This window comes from Epinephelus moara, chromosome 11, assembly GCF_006386435.1.
Source record: "Epinephelus moara isolate mb chromosome 11, YSFRI_EMoa_1.0, whole genome shotgun sequence".
NCBI lineage: Eukaryota > Metazoa > Chordata > Actinopteri > Perciformes > Serranidae > Epinephelus > Epinephelus moara.
In genome coordinates this window covers 28,570,491-28,591,721 of record NC_065516.1, presented here as the reverse complement: position 1 = coordinate 28,591,721, position 21,231 = coordinate 28,570,491, and the positions used below count along the sequence as shown (strand labels likewise).

The window sequence follows — 21,231 nt, the reverse complement described above, 5'->3', positions numbered from 1 at the left end:
GAATGCAGCATGGACACAAATGTAGCTACAGGAATGAATAACGCCTGTTGTTTTACAATATAATGTCTGTAACAAGTGCTGTTGCGGATCTGTGGATAACCTGCTTGTCTTAAAGCCACAGCAAGTATCTCCCTGGAGCTATAATAAAATGTTGGAGACCTGTCGGCGTCCACTAGTGTAAAACTTTAATTGAAACCATGCAGGTCACTGTTGTTTGTTGCTGAGAGGCGTGAGGAAAGGGGGCGGGTACTGTGCGTGTGTAAACCTGCCTCTCTAATAAGTTGTAGCAGGAGCAGAGTGAGAGGAGACAAAGAACAAGACGTCCAGATAACGACTTGGATGTACATACAATCTGCAGCTGGCAACAGGCGAGGATTTCCTTATCGGTCAGCATCATGGCATCAGAGGAGAGGCGGCTTGTTACAGTCAGGATGAAGCTGGTTATCATGTGCCTGTGCTTGCTGCATTTGTCTCTGACCAGTGCTGGACTCTTGATCCGCAACGATCTGCAAACTGCCCACACCAATGTGTCAGTCAGCAGGGGAAAAGCCTCTCAGAGTACAGGTGAGTGCACGGGGTGCTTTCTGTACCTCATCATCAGTCGCTGCTGCTGCTGCTGTTTTAGTCGGATAACACGGGTAATAAAAGCAGAGATCAATAAATTCAATAATGAAGACTAACCTGTTCATAACTGTATAAATGATTGGCGGTTTAAAAAAATAAAATAAAGGTCACTATGAACAAGCCACCTGCAATATTTATCCTCATGAAAATATCATAGAAAAACATATAAATGTCATAAATTGAGACATTAAGTATTTCTAAAGGAAAAGGGGGACTTAAAGTACTACACAACATAAATGGTTAAACTTGCAACTATTTAACTATGAAGTTTATTTTATATTGTGACCATGTAAATGTCTATTTAGCATAATTAATATTCCTAAAATGCCCATTTCCAGTAGAGCTTTAAAGGTGCTACAATCCCTCATCACAGGACTAAAGGATCTAAAAGTGATGGATTTCAGTCTGATTATGAATGTACTTTTAAATGTACCATGTCGTCAGAACTTAAGTTGATTTGATCCTCTTTTCTTGCCAATACCTAACCCTAAAATCCTGTATACAATGTGAATAAAGCTCTCAGTATGGTATGGCTGGGGTGGGGTTGCAGGGCAGTGGTTATAGGCTCAGCTTTAGGATCTCTTTGTATGATAACTGCACAAGTCTGATGATAAATAAAGTGATTGGATGCAACATGTTTTGTTGATACCATTAAATTGTCACCCAGTTAATTCTATATTTTATATGAATGTGTCCTGAGCCATGAAGCCATTAAAATATACGATGTATACATTTCAAAGTGCCCATATAAGGCTGTTGAATAACATACATGTCCACCTCATGTGGCACCATGCCAGCTGTAAGGTGATCTGGTGTTAGTCTCTGCCAAGTCATAAATTAATATCGAAAACTGGAGGACGTAGGTATCACTTAAGCTTACACACATGCCTCTCACTGCTGTACAAACTTGTACTGACTACATTACTGTACACACCTAATGCAATAGATGTTTCAGCTTTATTCTACACTGCATTTCCATGCGCTTTACCGCTACAGGGACTTTGCTGCCCTTGTTCTTATCTGTCTGTTTCTGTGTAAGTACACTGAGAGCTGTGGGAAAAGAGTCTAACTCCTTGTATGGATACACATACTTGGCAAATGAAGCTGATTCTACAGATCAACTCCTCTATACACAAAGTTGTACAATAAGACACGTGAGTTTGGATGGAAAACAAGTTTGAAGTTAGAGTATTCAAGGGACTTTTCCTAAGAAGACAGTGTTGTACACATCCAGATTTACGACGGCATAAATTTAGCAGACTTGTAACTCTTAGTGGGGAGTGTGCGCTTACAGGATTACAGTCAGAGTAATCACAGTAGCACCAAATCAAGGGTGTACATGGAAACCCATGTTTGGCACAACTTGGACTGGAGTATGCAGTGTGTCAACCTGGGGAAACACTGGCCATTTTTCCAAAGCAAAACCCCTCATTAATGTATAATACTACTTAAATCGGACATCCAGAGCTGGCTGAACAAAATTTAAATCTGGTGTACGTGTCCTTATGTGAAGGTTAAATTGTTTTGCTGGTGCTAATCTATCATCATCAGTGTGACTGTGCAGTAAATTAGATTTAACAGTGAAGGCTGAAAACAGGCAGCAAGGCCTCTGGGAATTGCTGTCAGCTGTCTAGAATTGAGAAGATCTCTAAGTGTTTGGGTTTATCTCTCAAAACGAAGTCCCATATGTTGTTACAGCACAGCCTGTGTCTGAGAGGGTCATTTATTTCATTGATAAAATATACTGAGGTGGAAATTCAGTTTACTCTGTATTTAAAATCCAGTGAATTCATATTCTTTCATAATCGTGTTATGAAAATTAAGTTGTTATTGCATTCCTTTAGTAAAATGTCAAATATCTTATTATTTACTATGCACTATATGCACAGTACAGTAGTCTGTATAAGTGCACAGAGATTCATTGGAAGCTGAGATGCAGCTTTTAGCAGGAATTAGACACCAGACTCCCCATGGATTTTCACCAAGGCCCTCTGGTGGACAGAGAAGGAAGTGACAGGGAGCAGGAGAGGCCCATCTTTAATCAATTTCTATGTTTTGTGTTGTGATTACAAAAGAATTGTATTATGATCTTGACCTAACTGACTTTGTTTGCTCGTGATCAGGAGATATTTACAGTGCTCTAGAGCAGAGGTGTCAAACATATGGCCAGGGGGGCCAGAACTGGCCCGCCAAAGGGTCCAATGTGGCCCTGTAGATGACTTTGCACACCTAATGTTGATGCACATGTGAAGGCTGAGATGTTTCAGGAGCCGTGAGCAGATACGCCCATAAGAGACTGTCTTAGAGGCTTTTCCACCGTGACCAGAACACAGCTCTCTGAAATAACAATGAATACTTACTGTAGTCATATTTAAAGATATTAAACATCGTGTAAAATATTGTCAACCAGCAGCTTCAGTCCATAAGCATCTGTATCAGATGTCCATCTGAAAACGATATGTGTTGAACCCTGCTGCTGATACTGACAAAACTTAAGATTGTAAGGCAGGGGATGACTTAACCTGCTGTTGTATTATTTAATTATAATTATTGATGAAATAATGTGAACATCACTCTAATTTTGCTGCTGGTAAAGGATGGGCTAATTTGTTTACTGTATATATGTCTGTGTAGCCTGTGAATTTCACCAAGGAAACACTTAAAGTTTTATCTTCATCCATATGGCATCATGATTTATTTGTTGATTATAACTGTATTAATAATCAAAGTAATAATAATGTTGTAAGATAAATATAGTGGAGTAAAAAGTGCTGTTCTGCAGAATTATTTCCTAAACACAGTCTTGATGTTGTCTCAGCAGGATCTTCGAACCAAGGCAGACAGAGACCACTGTTTGCGAGGAGAGGACAGTACGAACGACAAAGGATTTATGTGCAGGTAAGATCTGGGTGGCTGATATTCCAGTCACATTGAGCATCGGTCCCTAGTTAACGAGAAGCGTTTGTGCCTCGCAATACATTAATTATCTTTAAGGGTCTAAAATCTTGTTTTTTCTTAGTTCTACACACTGAATTTTGTTTTTTATCAATTGAAAAAAAAAGTCCAAAGGTTCAGCTGCATTTTGCAGAAACACACACATCTGATCATGGATGGATTCTGAGATGATTGACCATTATGCCACCTCACCGTTGTGTATAAAAGGTATAATCAGGGAATGGGGGGGGGGCACAGTTGTCTCACCTTTGAGCCAGCATCGGAGGTAGTAACAACGCCAAAACAATGTCTGTATAAACGAGACAGCTAGCAGGACGAATTCAATCAACATATTGTGCATGTGACCGGCTGCAGGAGATTTAAAAAGAAAGGAATAAATAAATAAAATAAAGGAAGAACAGCAGTCGACAATGTATGCAAAGTGGGAAAACAGTGAGGTCCAGGAGCTCCTTACCTTGCGAGCAGAGGATGAGATAATGCCATTGTTACTGTTTAGCGCTCTTATATGTCACACTAGAGAGGTCGACACCGTTGTGTTACACGCCACACCCGTCATGCCGGCTATGTAAAGTCACACACTGAAGTGGAATAATGCCGCCTGTGTAAAGATGCAAAGGCAGCATAGAGACTGGACTTTGTAGCGGCCCTATAACGCAATCTCCATGTAAAAAGGGCTTCTTTGTGTCTCTTTGTAGTCCTTTTATATGTTTCTTTAATGTCATTTTAAGTCTCTTCCTGGTCAGGATTTGTTGAGTGACTTTTTGGGAGAAGGTGATAAAGGCAATGTCACACTATCACTTGAACCAAATTTACCCACTGTGTTTCTCTCTCTCTTCTCTCTTTACCTTCCAGAAGCCCAAAGCAGTCCCTGTTCTTCCAAAGGACGTTCCCCCTCCTTCTAAAGTAGCACTCAAACCTGTGAAGCCCAAGTGCTCTCAGGTTTCACAAAGCTGTATGCCTCAGTCTGGCTGCTGTGACCCATGTGCCAAATGCCACTGCCGCTTCTTCAATGCAATCTGCTACTGCCGGAGGACAAAGTCGTAATACGAGGAGAGAGCATAAAGGACACAAAATACACCAGAAACGAGACACAAAAATAAGCTCAAACACACACTGCAGGCCAATGAACAGAGATGCCGTCACCCATGCTGCCACATCACCTCAACACACAGACTGATGCATCATATGAATGGGACAATAGGCATCATCTCACAAAGTCAGCCTCTTAAGACGATAAAGGCACATTTGAAGAAGTTAAAAAAACTTTAATACCTCTTGTGAAAGGCAGCTGCTTGGAAAAACTATTATATCACCATATACTTAAGCTTAAATTCTTCTGTAATACTTTTATTGTCATGGGAATTCCTTTGAACAATACTTATTGTATGTTATCAGTATCATCATTATTGTTGTTATTATTTTTGATGTTGCAGACGTGGTATTTCACCACTGTTACAGTGTTTCAGCACTGGTGTCTACATATATTTTCTGTATGTGTTTTGTTTTATTAACATTATTATGACTCTACATGTGTCAATTACATAACTGAGCTTTATCTGATTAAAGAAGTTTGTTATCAGCTCCAAGTCACAGATATTTGACAGCAATCAGGTATTAAATCAATTAATTTAACTGTGCTTTCTTGTGTTATTGCTCTCCTGCAAAATGAATTCATACCACATGGCCTCTTCAGTCGACTGTCTCTAGCTGCAGTCTTTAAAGTGTCATCTTTGGGTATATTAATGTGTGTTTGAAACGCAAGTGCTAAATGAGCCCAAGTACAAACCCCAAATTAAGGTGAAACAGAAGACTACAAACACGACAGTGAGGTAACGGTAAAGCACTACTGGATTGTTTGGATAATAGCATTCATGGCATTCATCATTGATAATATACAGACAGATTTCTGTTTTAAAAAAGCTGATTTTTGTACCTCAAAATAAATGTTGCCAATTATTCAGAACCACATTATTGCACTGGTCTTACTTGGTTGAACTATGTGACGTGATTTTTTTGTAAACAATCTTTATGACTGTTAGCCATTGAAGCATTTCTTTGGTCAGTGACAGCCCAGTGTATTGTGTAATACTGAAAACATTATTAATAAATTGTTTTACATTTTGTGAAATTGCTTATTTGCCCGCTTGCCGAGTGTTAGAAAAGAAGAGAGATACTAGGGGAGAACTATTTGGATGATTGTGTTATGTAGGTAACTTTCAATTCAATTCAATTTTGTTTATAAAGCCCAATATCACAAGTCACAATTTGCCTCACAGGGTTTTACAGCATATTACATCTCTCTGTCCTGGGACCCTCACAGCGGAAAGAAAAAACTCCCCAAAAAACCCTTTAACGACAAAACAAAAACAAACAAAAAAAATGGTAGAAACTTCAGGAAGAGCAACAGAGGAGGGATCCCTCTTCCAGGATGGACAGACGTGCAATAGGTGTCATCTGTAAAGAACAGATCAACATGATAAATGATCCATAAATTACATATTGAAAGAGACTGCGGCTGGGTATCATCTCAGTGTGAAAAGACAGCTTTTTTGGCAGTGACTGACGCCGAGAATCGCTGCCCAAGCACCAGATTTCAATGACTTCTGAGTGAGACGAGGTTGTCAAATGTTACATCTGCCCCCAAGTGCAGGGGCGATTGTAACAACACGTTATACCTAAATACTAAGGACCACAATAAAATCCCAACCATTTTAAACCCACTGAACTACTAAAGTCAGTTTAACTGACACGGTATAATTAATCACACGATTATACAAACATATAGACATAACTTTACACGTATCTGAATCAACCTTCCTACTGTTCTGCATATGGGCCCTTCCTGCCTGTGCTGCTTCAGTTAACTGTGACAGTCAAGCAGCAAGGTGTCTGAGAGAGAGCGACACAATGTATAAAAATAGAGATGAATTGTATCCTAACACTACGAAGCCATGTGAGCAGTGATCTGGGAAAGTTTTATTTGCAGCATTTTTATAACCTTCATGACAGAACACAGTGTCCTAAAGGGCAAATTGGCTTTTTACCACATCATTGCAATATTGACTAGAACTCAACTTCTTCAGAACTGAAGACACTTTTTGGATAAGAGGTGAAACATCTTCAAGAAACTTAAGGGTTCCCATGACCTGGATGACTAAACATCTTCACCAAAACTGCAATACTGACTACATTTACACTCTACACCAGGGGTGTCAAAGTCATTTTACTTCCTGGGCCTCATACAGCCCAATTTGATCTCTAGTGGGCCAGGCCAGTAAAATCATTGCAAAATAACCTATAAATAACAACCCCTTCAAATGTTTCCCTTTTTTAGTGTGAAGAAGTACAAGAACACCCTGAAAACATCCATTTATAAAACAAATGACCAACAGCCCGTGATATACTGAGAAGGGGGCTTTGTTCACCCTATCCCTGCATCCATCCCCCCTTTCACAGTGTCGGTTGCTGCTGCTCCTGCTCCACTGTCTCCTGAAAGTAGCCAAAATATGTACAAATTCAAAAGTATGTCTCAGTTTTTCCACATTCAGTAAGTCTACTACTCACTTTTACATGTGACTTATTTTCATAATTTTCCACTCCCACAAAAATGGAAGCTGTTGAGGAGGCAGGTTAAGTCAACTCCCTACCTTACAAACCATTTACAAATCTGGGGCCATATTCACAATCATTCTGAGAACACTCTCAGAGAGCTCCTGTCTTAGCCTAAAAACTTTTCATACAGTAAGGAGTCCTAGCTTAGGAGTGATTTAGGAAAGTTATCATAGCAACTCTGGGCAGGGAAGAGGTAGAAACTTCTACCTAAGTAAGGAGGTGTGGTTGACTCCCTAGGTGTGATGCATTCTTTTAACAGATGTGATTGGTTGTCAGAGGCATGCCCTTTTGTGAGCCTGCACGGTGTGGACACCCAGTGGAAATGAAATTAACTGCTGACTGTGAAAGTGGTGCATTGTTGGGTTTTTCCAGTTTTCCAAATATCTTAGTGCTGTGATCACTTTATTTCTGGTGTTATATCATCAGATAGGAAATGTGTGTGTATCCCTAATGACATCAGCCACAAATATTATCCCTGCTCGATCTAAAAGGTAGTATTTCATTTCTCACTGTCATCCAGCCTTTGGAGAATATTTCTCTTTGTGTTTCCACCATTTTCTCCTCTGCTTCAGAAACTCTTAAGCCCATGAGAAGATAAAAAAGAATAACTTTTAACTTTCTAGGGACCTAGTCTAAAGTTTTTTGAGAAAATTTCACAATTTTAAGAATTTTCTTTTTTCTCTTTGTACTAGAAAGCTTTGAGAATACGGCCCCTGAAGTTATGTCAGTACTGTAGCAGCAGGGTTCGACCCATATTGTTTTAAGATAGAAGTCTGATACAGATTATTTTGTACTGAAGCTGCTGGTTTACAAAATTTTGCACAATGTTCAATATCTTTAAATATGACCATAGAAGTACTTATTGTTATTTCAGAGAGCTGTGTTCTGGTCAGGGTGGAAAAGTCTCTGAGGCAGCATTTTACATGAAGTATCTACTCACTGTTTAAATTGCTCCTGACTCTGGCACCTCGTAGACCCCGATCACACAGAAAGCATTTTACAGGTCCCATCGAGGCCCTGCATGCAGAACTTTGTGTGTTCATATTAAACATGCAAAAAAAAAAGAAAACACCAGCCAATGCATGCAGGCAGAATGAGGTTGCTACCCATTGATTATTACCATTAAAAACAATTAAATTTTGGTTTTGTCTCAAACTGAGCCCCCGGGACACACTGAGATTTCAGGCACTACAAACTCAGGAACTGAACCCTCCATACAGACACTTCTGTCAGCTGATTCTGAAACTCACTTATCAACTAACCCCCATTACCGTTCAACCTCAGACCAGCACTCCATTCCAACTACTAAATAGAGCAAACTAAATTATTTCATTAACAAAATACCTATCTGGAACACTGAACAAATTAAAGCTCAAAACAAACTTCATTCCCATCTGGCCCTAAACCACGAGTATACACTGGCACAGTATCTCTTTACTGTCAGAGATACAAAGCAGAGACAGATCCTGACCAGATACAGACTCAGTTTAGCCATAGAGAAAGGTCTTGGTGACAACGTGGCAGATGAGGTAGAGACAGAGATGCACTTCCTCTTAAAATGTGACAAATATATTAATATCAGAGTGGAATACTTAAAGAAATGGGTTATTCAGAAACTTCACAGAGCTGTTTTTTTGTACGCAATGGCCTGATGTTAATAACACTACCTAAAATATAGTTTTTAAATTCCCAATTAGATGTCTGAAAAACAATGACCTCACAAGTAAATACACCCTTGAAAACACAAATCGATAATTTCTCTGAAGTTGCTAAAATCATAAATGTTTGTGATATACATTACATACCACCCTGTTGCTTTAGGAGCAAACATATTTGTTGTCATGGTGACAGCTGCTCCGTCCTCCTCCCCTCTGTTCTCTGTCTGTAATTAACTTTGATTTAAAAGTGAGGTTGTTGAAATTCTCCATTGTTTTACAGCATAGTTACCATCAAAGGGGCTGTTTTTTCTTTCAGTTTAGTCAGGGCACAACAGCATTAAAACAGATTTATAACAGTTAAGATGACAGGAGATGCTTGTTCTGTGTGTTAGTGTATCATTGTGTCTGCTGGACGGAGTCACAGTACAAACTGTGACTGGGAAACAGGGCGTCAAACTTAATGCTAAAACTAGACAGTCGGAGAGGTCTACACCTTTTTTGGTGATGAAACACTTGTTCTTCAGCAGGCGCGCAGGAGATTGGAACGCAGATGGCATAAACAAAACTGGAAGCTTACAACCTCTCGTGGCAACAGTATGAATTCATTTTAATGGGTCTGCTGCCAAGCTGCATGTTTGTTGCACTTAAAGGAATACTTCAGCCACAAAATGACCATTTGTAAATCTATTAGTCATGCCGTGTTACCTTGAATTTATGGGGGGAACTTTGGTTTTCTTGCATGCCTCTGCGGATAATGTCAAACATATTGATTTATTTATAGACTGGGAATCACGTTTAACAGCTGCAAAACTATATAAAAAGATCCTTTTACAAACTCTCACATAATACGTGCCGCATAATCCAAGTCTCACTTATTCAGTCATATGCTCAGTACTTCCTCTGGCTTTGAGGAGAGCAAAGATATATTTAACTTTGGGTTTAGTTTTTAGTTAAAATGCATGTGTTTGGGAAGCACTGAGCATATGAGTAGACATGTGAGACTTGGATTGTACTGCATGAGTTGTGTAAGTTTGTTTAGTTTTGTTTTTATATAGTTTTATTGCTGTTAAACATGGTCCCCAATGAATCAATATTTTTGCCATTATCCTTGGAGGCAAAACAAAGAGTTTTCTTCCCAAATCCAACATTACATGGCATGACTAATCAATCAGGCTGTCCTTGTGCACAGTTTGTGCATTTTAAAGTAATGAAGTTAACTTAGGTTTGGGAGCAGGGCTACGCCTCAACCACACCTCTAATTACCTGCCAAGTCTACTTATACCTGATCAACCCATCCTGCTCTGTTTGTCTCAGATTTCTTGACCCACCCTTCCTTTCCCTCCCCTTCATCCATCATCCTCCCTACCTCATACCTACCAACATTCCTTCATCTTGTCTTCCCTTCACCCCTCATCTTTTCTTATTCAGTCTGGTGCATACGGCTGTCATGTCTTATTCTAGGTACAGTCTGGGGGCCTGTAATTAGCTCTGATGGATGGAGAGCCAGAGCCAACAGATTACTCAAGTCACAAACAATATGATAATGTGTTTCATATGCTGGGAAAGATGAAGTTCCTGCAATGACAGTCATATCAACTGTGTCTTGAGACTGAGATATCATAAATCAAACAAAGGTTTGGACTAATTTAATTATTCTTAAAATGTTGCTCTAGATTAAAAAGAAAACAAAGGTATATAAATTGTTCATTGGTAGGTCAGGTCTAGGTCTTTCTTGGCTTGAGGGCTTTCTACCAGTGAACCTTTACTTGGTATGATTTAGGAGAAAGATCGTGGTTTGGGTTAAAATGAATAGCATAAGCCCTAAAGGCAAACTTCTCCCGTGTGCATGGAGGTGATGGTCAAAGGGTCAAACTCAAAACCCCTCCTCTATGGAAATCCACAAAGAACTGCAGTTTTTAAAGTTAAGGGCTTTACGCTTTTCTGGTTGCTTTCAGCAGTTGAGAAGCAAGACAGACGGACTTTACTGGGTCTCGGGTAGCTGCAGCATTTATTCATAGACAAGCTGAAACCTACACTGTATAAGTGCAACCACTTGACAACTTCCTTGTCGACACACTCACAATGCACAGCACCCCACCCCATTGAGGTCAGTGAGGTGAGGGGGAGAGGAAAGATGATGAGAGTCTATTGGCACGTTCTGCAGCATTTGTTTAGTTTACTGTGACATCTCTCGACCCCATATTTGCGAAAACAAATAGCTGATGTGAAAGTTCTGTCACAAAATCATGTTGTTACATATCCTTGTGCATTTTTGAGGGGGTATACAGAAATCCTGGAGCTTTGTGAGTGGGTTTACCTGTGTATCATGTAGACCAGTGGTTCCCAACTGGTCCAGCCATGGGGTCCAGATTTCTCCTTGGTTATTAGTTCAAGGTCCACACAGTTTAAATTATTTACCCTTTCAAAGTAGTTTGCTGTCTCTCTCAAATAGCTGTCTGTTGGTCACTCTACAACAGGACATGGCACTGCAAAATAAAAGCACTGTGCCAGAAATTCAATGTACCTAAAAATTAAGTGTGTGTTTTTACAAACATGACACGTTTTCAGGTCACTTGCGATCCATTCAGAATTTACCCACAATCCACTTTTGGACCACAACCCACCAGTTCTAGAACCACTGATGCAGACTGCGAGGGCGTCATCCCTATGTTTCCCGGGTTCTATGTTCCCCGCTCAACCAAAAGGGTTCTATGTTTCCCACTTGGCTGAGCGGGGAACATAGAACCTGGGAAACATAGAACCTTTTTTGTGTAAGTGGTACTGGTCTGCATTTGATCAAGGTGAAAATGAATTAAACATGTAAAAAATGCATGTATTCAAAGTCAGCACCCAGGGTGAAATGTACTTGAAGGAGCACAAACCTGCTCAGCCTGCAATGATGTGTGCTTCTGGATGGTTTCTCCCCTCAAATCAAGGGGGGGAAACTCCATTTAGAGCTGACTGCCAAACAAGAGAAATATGGCTCCAGTTTTTGTGAAGCAAAGGGAGTTGGCAAACATCCTCCCTTATTCCCCCAGTTTCCTATCCAGCAAGAGTATGAATTCTTGCCTCCCGTTTGAAGCATATCCCATGCAATATCACACAGGCTTGCCTATAAATATACACAGCAGTAAAAAAGTTTGAATTTGTCAGCCACAGAAGCTTGATTCAGTACAGTGAGATGTGTTGATACTCATGGGTGGATTATGAAACAATGGGCTCTTGGGCACCAACATGCAAAAGGCCCCAGTACCTCTCCAACCCCTTCTGATTCCAACTCATCAAATACCACTGCTTTGTCAGTGGACCTGAATGTCAACATATGACATGCTAGTAGGTAGCCTCTTGTGTTTTTGGATGTTCACGGACGGCGTCTCAATTGACGCTTAGTACTCATTATATGTATTCAGTCTTTTCAAAAACTTTTCAAAATGAACTTACAACATAATATTCCCTTGAATGTAGGCACCAGAAGTCCCCAGTTAGATTCACGGAACAAAAGCATGTGGTTAGGTTTAGGCAACAAAAGTCTGTGGTTTGTTTTACACACCAAAAGCAAATGGCACACAGGTTGATCTCTCCTACGCAGGAGCCAGACACACAGATTTTGAGGTTTTTGCCTCATTTTTTGTTGTTGTTGTTGTTTTGTTTCTCTTCGAAGTCATTTTGTGTCTTTTTGCAGTTCCTTTGCATCTCTTTGTCATTTTGAGTCTCTTCCTTGTCAGTATGTGTGACAGTGATGAAGTGAAGGTCGGGGGGCCCCTGACACTTTGGGCCACTATGCCCGTGACTGGTAGGTCCACTCAGTAATCCGTCCATGTTGATATTGAAACTGAAAATAATTTCTTCCACAGCTGATGCTGCACAAATGATCAGTCCACTGGGGGTCATGTCAGATCATGAAATGTAAATTCTTCTTTTTGCAAACTTTCAAAACATCAAAGAGCACTAAAGATAAAAAAACATTCAGTGTAATATTTATGTCTGAGATTTGGCTCAACACTGAGAAGTGTGTGGATTTTGAGTTGAATGACTTACATACATAGAAAGAACAAAAAATAAGGGGGTTTGTGGATAAGCTTCAATTGTGTGGTAGTGGAATGTATGACAACAACTGTTAATGATGTGCTGGAATGTATCACCACATAAAGTTGTAGGGGAAAGAAAACTATGTGAAACACCTGGAACCATCATAGAAATATTTAAGAATGGTATGGTAACAAACCTAAGTGCTACAGGCAACTGGACTTGCTTGAACTCAAGATATATCACATAACATTATCATGACCTAGAAGACTGAGAATCTTCACCAACATATGGAAAGAATGTTTGCCAAGAAAAATCAAAGGGTTCTTTTTATTTGTGATTTTATGGACCTGTAAAATCCAAGCAAGCACAAAACAAATGAGGACTTTTATCAAAACAATGTATGACATGAGATTTTATATGGCCATTAGTTGTTGAAAAACATCACACTGTGCCCCTCTAATACATAATAAGTACTAACACAAAACTGGAAAACAATTATGAAGAAGAAGATGCTGACAGAGCAGAATTATAAACTTTTCAATAAAACAATACAACAGAAAATAAAATTAAACAGATAATGTGTGGATCACAGAGGGACTACAGAATGCCTGTAAAAAGAAAATGTACTCTATATAGAGAATTCACAAGGTATTTAACTCCTAGTGCAGAAAAAAAGAAAAATATAGAAATAAGTTAACAAATGATATGAGTATATGTAAGAGGGTCTACTATATTAAAATATTTCAGGATAAGAAAAACAGCAGTAAAGGCACCTGAAGTGTGTTAAACATTAAACAGCATTGTTAGAAAGAGATCTAGAAAGTCAAGTTACTGTCAGTTTTTTTTTTTTATTGGTAATAAAAAGAGATAATAATAAGGCCATAATAATAAGGTTTAGGGGGTACTTTTAAGTAACTTTGTAACTTGTCCTTCCAAACTGATACATTTTTAAGCAAAATGAAAATCACAAAAGTTATAAAGACAAAATAAAGACATTGATGATGAGGCCACAGTTGGTGGGGTTTCTGAGGCCCCTAAAGGTCAAAATGTGGTCATGTTTTCCTATTCCGAGTCAAAATCCTGGCAGCAGAGTTTTGGGTGAGCTGGAGGCAGGAGTGAGAATTTATTTAATTGATTCCAGATTCCCAACTGGTGGGGCACGATCCAAAAGTTGGTTGCCGGTCCATTCTGAATGGACCGCAAGTGACTCGCAAGCGTGTCAGGTTTGTAAATAACACATTTAATTTGGGTTACTAATAGACAGCTATGTGATAGAGACAGCAAAGTAGCTCAACAACATGGTCAAATACAAGTATGATGCTAAATGTATTAAACTGTGTGGACCTTGAACTAATGACTAAAGAGAGATCTTGACCCTGTGGCTGGACCAGTTAGGAACCACTGTTCTAGAGACTTGTTGACTTGTTATAAAGGCCTGGACAATGGTCTCTAGAATCTATTGAACAAATTTAGGTTTGTCTAAGGTGAAGTTTTGTTTAAAACTGAGGTTTTTGTTTAAAGAATGACCCCAAGATTTCTGCAATGCTTGAACGGGACAGTGAACCAAGGCTATTTGATATTTGGGTGTCTTCACTATCTTGACTAGCAGTATGATATCACTTTCTTATCTGCATTTAGCTGCAGGAAATTATGTTATATCTACCTGTGGATGTCATGAAAACAGTTTAGAATATGCAGGATATACTTTTATATATTAATCCCTGAGGGGAAATTTCATTTTTGTCACTCTGTTGTCATACACACAGGCCCAAAATACACACACATGCATAAACAGGACCTATACATGCATTAAATAGAGAGATGTCAGAGGGAAGGAGCTGCCTTGGACAGGCACCCCGAGCAGTCGGGTTCAGTGCCTTGCTCAAAGGCACCTCAGCAGTGCCCAGGAGGCGAACCAGCTCTCCAGCTACCAGTCTACACTCCATATTTGGTCTGGACAGGGACTTGAATTGTCAACCCTCTGATTCCCAACCCAGCTCTCTCTGTATGCTAAGCTACTGCCGCCGGTTGATAGTGTTCTGATATGTTTTCAGGATCACAGCTAAGACAGATCTGAGTATCGCGTGAGTAAAAGTGAAAACTGATATAATGTCTTTTTTATGTATATGAGACGATAACTGGACCCAGCATGGAACCTTGGGGCACTCCACACTGAACACATGCTGCAGCTGTGTTGATGTGGAACCAAATACAGCCAGATGTTGTTTGTTTATCATATACTCACTGCAGGCAACTTTCCCTTTCGGATCAGGGAGTTTAAATATGCACTTCTCTTAACATCTACAATCTTTTCATATAGGGGGAAAAATACATGAACAAACATGTGCAGTTGATGTGTGCAGACAGATTCAGCCAGAATTCAGGTACAATAACTGCCAAGGACTGGAGAAGCAATATGAGGCAATTATTCCCAACACGTTTATGTAACCGACCAAGCTCGCAATTTTTTCAATGAAATATATCATGAAATCTGAATACCTCCACAAAGCTATCCAAAGACAACTGCAATATCATTGAAAGTACTTGTGATTTTGATCACTCTGTCAAATCCTGGTTTTAAATAGCACCAATCACATGCCTTTATGGCTTTGTTTAGTAGAGGTTGTATCCCTTTCAAAGTCTGCAGACTATCCAGTAAGTCATGTGGATCAGTATAAATTCCAATGGTCTTTACTTTGTCAAGATAGCCATTTGTATGTCATAAAGTACACCAGCACTTTACCACCCCTTGACCCCTCAATTGCTGGCACATTTAGCCAGACCTTTTTTCTCCTCTGCCACTGCCCCAGCTGATCATCTATCCTTTGCTGATCAGCTGAATCGTTCCAGGAACATCTGTTACACTACTTTAGACTCAGTGGTTCCAAGTAAATTTCACGCTCACTTACGTAACACAAGCTCTCCCTGGCTGAGCAAACATACTTGTAAGCTTAGGAGAGCTCAGAAAAATTGAGCACAAGTGGAAATCCATTAAATTACAGGTGGCTGCTTGAGGGATTTTAATGCTGCAGTTAAAGATGCAAGAGTGGAATAATTCTCTGCTCTGATCCCAAGCAATTACCAGAATTCTAGGATCCTGTTAAGGACTACTGACTATTGTTTATCGACTTACATGCTTCTCCTGAACTGTTTAACCAGTTTTAACCCATTTAATGCTAAACTTACAGTCAACCTTTCATGGGTGCTTAAAGGTAAGTAGAACCCACCATAAATCCATCTATTCCTCTTCTCTATACTGCACTCCACCTGCCACTTAGACATTTTCAACACATTCTCATGCCGACCTTGTCACATATGGACGTTTGGTCATGGACCTTCCACGTCCAAATACAACGTGAAAGGTACCCTGGGTGTGTTGGTTGTTGACAATCTGAGACAACATGACAAGTTATGCCTGATACATGCATTGTCTTCTTTAAAGATACACTTCTGTTTTCACAGGAAATTTACTGTTTACATACAGTCTCTTTCAATATAAATGCACTATGTCAATACAACAACGCAAACTGAGGGGTTTTTTTTCCTCCAATGGCAACAACAGTACATGGTTAGGTGAGGAAAAAATAACAGGGTTTGGCTTTAGAATCTCACGGGACGCGAGCACCGCTCTCCTGGGTGAAAGTCAGCTGCCAAGCGCCACTTAACAGCGACCGGCTGGGTATCATGCTGATGTTAAAGGACGGCTTTTTTCATCAGTGTCTACTGTTGCAAGTCATTGCCCCAAGCACTGGATTTTGACAACTTCAGAGTGAGACCGGGTTGACATTTTATCAACTTCAGTTTTTAAGGGGACTCAGACCTCCTCGGTCCAATGGCTTCCAATTTATAGCCCTCTGCCAGAAATCTTTGTGTAATATTCGACTCTGACCTTAACCTCTATGTACAATAAGGTTGTCCGGTCCTGTTTTATATTTGTGTCATTCCCTTACCTGATATCAGACAGAATAGTTAACTCTTACATGTACCGTATATGACACCTTACTCTAAACTAGAAAAAGAAATCGTCTTTTTCTCCCTGTGTACTGCTTTCTTTTTTCTTTTTCCTTTCTTCTTGTACTTATTAAATGAAAAACTGAAGCTGAAGACTGGCATTGTGTACACTATAAATGATTTTCATAGGAGAGGGGGATTCAATTTTCCCCAACCAGTCACTAGAGACCAACGTACACTGATGCAAAGCCAAGCCAATGTAATTGTTTTGCCAGGGTTTACAGAAAGGAGGTGTTCCCTAATCTACTACAACTTTACTGCCCTCCTGGAATATATGACATCAAAATGGGGTCTCATCGCCAAAGACTTTTCACATCTCTCATACTTACGTGCACATGTAAATAAATATTATTTTCCCTCAGAACAAATCTCTCCTGACTGAAATACTCATTGGCTCTGACACACCACTTGACAGCACTTGACGACATCTTGTCAACACCTTGAAAATGGTGTTAATCACAGGCAGGACGCTGACTGGCTTTTGCTAGCCACCTCATGAAGCTCATTGCATCATTTTTTTCTTTTAACCAAGAAAACGGATTAACCAGTCAACTCAGTAGAGTGGGCAGAATCAGAGGTCTGGACCCAAGCAAGTCATTCTCTGACTTGGAGAAGGTTGTTCACAAGTTTATCTCATCACATTGAAACTGTTGTAACTCCCTGCAAAGATGTATCAAAAGTCTCTCCATTGCCTCCACTTATGACCAAATGCGCTGAGTGAGAACCTCAAGTAAAACTTATTTGCTGTTCGAGCCCCCAAACTTTGGAATGCCCAGCCTGAGGAGATCAAGTGTGCACAATTGGTGCCCCACTCCTAAAAACACACTTGTATAAACCTGCTTTTCTTTCTTGATTCTGATGCTTTTGTATTTGTTAAGTTTGGTTTTTACATATTTTTTCACTTTTTGTCTGTTTGTTTTATTCGATTTGTTGTTTTTAAATTCATAGTTGTAATTGCCCCTGTAATAATTGCTTACCTGATACATTGTCTCTTTTCCTATATCTTTTTATTGCTTTGCTCAGTTTTATGTATGTGCTTGATTAAAGTTTTTATTATTATTGTTATAGCAGCGTCAGTGAGTTTCTTTTGCTATTCGGTGATGGTAATAGGGTTGATGTTGTTTAGGTGACATCAGTGCATACTTTCTATAATAGGCTGCAGCAACACAATATATTGCTCTCTGACTAAAACTGAGCATTAAAGCTGTCACAAATATTTACTGCATGGTTATTGTGTTGTATACCATTAGATTAAGCAGATGGTCGTGTCTTTATGTACACCATATATTGGCGGCAGATGATTTTTATGTTCATGTTTTGTGTTGTATACCATTAGATTAAACAGATGGTCGTGTCTTTATGTACACCCTATTGGCTACAGATGATTTTTATGTTCATGTTTGGGACCCAAGGATTAAAACACACTATGGTAAGAGCCTGGTCTGGTGAAACCTCTCTAAATGGCCTATTCATTTGATTAATGGATGTACCCTTTTTATGTCGCTATAACCTTGGCAGGATCTTTATTACTAAAATAAGTTATGTTTATACATTTTGAGCGCTTGCTCATAAATTCTTTATTCATTATTTCTGAAGCATGCTGGTTGTAAATATAAGTTGTTGGGTTTTTTTCACATTTAAAAAGGCCATGTTGTTAAAAGTACAGTATACAGCACTCATTAAATGATATTGCTCTGCAAGGTTTACGTCCACCTTATATTATGACTGGGATATTTTTATCTACTGCGATAAAGGCAGTGTTGTTTTATCATGACATGCTTGTTAAGAGAAGTTTACTGAGACTCTACCTTGCATTTATTGTCAACAAGAAATCACTCATTTCATTGAAAAGCACTCGTCTAATGTGGTTTAATATATGTTAGGAACCTGACTGTAGGTAGATTTAAAGGGTAACTTTGGTATTTTTCAACATGGACCCCACTTTATCATGTTTTTGTGTCCAAGTGACTAATGGGAACAACAGTTTTTGAAATTGGTCCAGTATTGAGTGAGACGGCTACAGCTGGCAGCAGCGAAACAGACCGTAGTAACCACTTGGGGCAACTGTGCATTATCAATGTACATTCACCAAAAGTTCTTGTTTTTGCCACTGACCAACAGATTCTCACTCCAACCTTGTCACATATTGATGTTTGGTCATGGACTTTCCATGTCCACATACGACCTGCAAGGTACCCTGGGTTCCTTTTTTTGAAATACGCTTTGTTTTTTTACAGGAAATTTACCGTTTACATACAGTTCCTTTCAAAATAAACACACAATGGTGGTACAAACTGATGTTTTTTTTCCCTTCAACAAAGAACACACGGTTGGGTTTAGGCAGCAAAAACACGTGGTTGGGTTTAGCAAAAAAGAAGAGGGTTGGGCTTTAGAATCTTATGCAACACAAACACTGCTCTCTCTGGTGAAAGTCTGTGTTTGTTGGACCCATTCACCACTCCTCCCACCTGCCTCAGTCAGACTTTCGTCACCTTAACTTTCATCCTTGTCCCACCACATTTCCCTCTGACACAGCGGGGCGCCGTTAAACTATAACAGCAACCAGCCATGTATCATGCCGACGTTTCAGGATGCCCTTTTTCGTAGGTTTCTGATGCCACAAGTCACTGCCCAAGTGCTGGATTTCAACAACAATTTCAGAGTGATACCAGGCTCCACTGACAGTACTCAGATAAACTCAGATTGTTATTCTAAGTGCCTGAAAAAAATGGAAAGGATGCTTACAGAGACAGAGTGAGATCCATTTCGTTTAACCAGAAACAGCCTCGAAATCGCCATCGACACACCCACCAGACTCCATTGAAATAAACATTAATTTTATCATCGGAAAACGCACTTCACTGTAAGTCCACAAAAACAAAATAAAACTCACAAATGCCATCTTGGTTCGTCTTTCCACTGTTCCAACAATCACCAGCTCTGGTTTGGCTGAAATTAATCCTTATTCACCCAGTTAGATGTGAAATATGCTGGTTCTATACACACTAAAATTACTGTTTATTTGAATTGAGTCTGGTGGGTTTGGCGATAGCAATTTCAGGGCTGTTTCAGGTCACACAAAAAGGATCTTACTAATAATAATCTGAGTCTGTCTGTGGCAAAACAAACACTTTCAGTGGACATACATTGAGGGTGTGCATTGCCCCAAGTGATTACATTGCAGCCTGTTTCACTGCTGCAGACTGCTGCCCTCTCTCTCAATACTGGACCAGTTTCAAAAGTTGTTGTTCCCATCAGTCACTTAGACACAAGCATGTGGGAAAACAGGGTCCAGGTTGAAAAATACCACAGTTACCCTTTAAGAGTTTAGGTATCAGAGGACGCATTTAAAGCTTGGCCTGATAACGCTAGAGGAAAAGTTGTCATAGATGAAGTCACTGATGAGCAAATCATGCCAGTGTGGCCATTAGCGTTTGGGATATGCCAGTCACAGAGGAGAAGAAGAAAGTAGAATAAAACACAAGAAGTGATTTTGGGAGTGATTAACTTAAGATTAACATCATATGTACAACGTATGGAAAAATGGAATTGAATAGTGAGGCTGAACAAAGCGTGGCAGAGAGCTGGGACATATCTAGAGCACATTTGCTTCTCTCACTTTTCTTCATATGATTTGTTTGACAGGGAACATATATTCAGAAACTGCACCATTGATTTCCAACAGATGTATAGTATACACTGACTTTAATTACTTTTGAATTATATTTTGTATAGCTCGACTTTGTAGACTGTTGAGGTTAAAAAAAAAGTGTTACACCCTCTGTTGTAAAGAGTAGGTTTCTCATCTAATGCTGCTTCTGCAACTGTGTCTCCATTTAAACATAGAAATTTAAACAATTTAATTATGTTTTAATTAGCCTTTGAGTGAACATAACACTGCAGCTGTTGATAAATCAAACATATGACACAATAATACATTCACACATCATTACACATATAATATTGTATCAGGTGAAAATCTAAACATATAAGTGACAATAATAATAATAATTATTAATGCATTTTATTTCTGGGCGCCTTTCATGACACTCAAGGTCGCCTTACAGAGTAAAATACAGAGTAAAATACAATAAAATACAAGTACAAGATAATTAAACATTTAACAACAAGCAAACAAACAAATATCAGTTTAAAAAGCAAACAAAACAAACATAAACAAAACATCTGTTCAGGCTTACCCACTCAAGGAGAGTAGGAAAGCCAATGACTGCACATATGGAAAGGAGGTGTTTCCAAAAGTGTACTTTGGCATCCTCTGCTGGTGTGTGTGTGCACACAGACACACAGACACACAAATACACACAAATACACACAAAGATGG

The 21,231-nt window shown here is 39.4% G+C and overlaps 1 protein-coding gene across 2 annotated transcripts; it reads left to right on the top strand.

The window, feature by feature from the left end:
* The first annotated feature begins 271 nt into the window (after positions 1 to 271).
* On the top strand, positions 272 to 5,545 carry LOC126397705 (agouti-related protein-like). 2 transcript variants are annotated; one of them, XM_050056643.1, is made up of 3 exons: positions 272 to 564; positions 3,443 to 3,522; positions 4,432 to 5,545. In XM_050056643.1, the coding sequence occupies exons 1-3, from the start codon at positions 396 to 398 to the stop codon at positions 4,621 to 4,623; spliced, it is 441 nt and encodes a 146-aa protein (XP_049912600.1). In that variant the 5' UTR covers positions 272 to 395; the 3' UTR covers positions 4,624 to 5,545. The 2 variants fall into 2 exon arrangements, with proteins under 2 accessions (XP_049912600.1, XP_049912601.1); XM_050056644.1 differs by having other exon boundaries at positions 273 to 564; positions 3,446 to 3,522.
* The last annotated feature ends 15,686 nt before the right edge of the window (positions 5,546 to 21,231 follow it).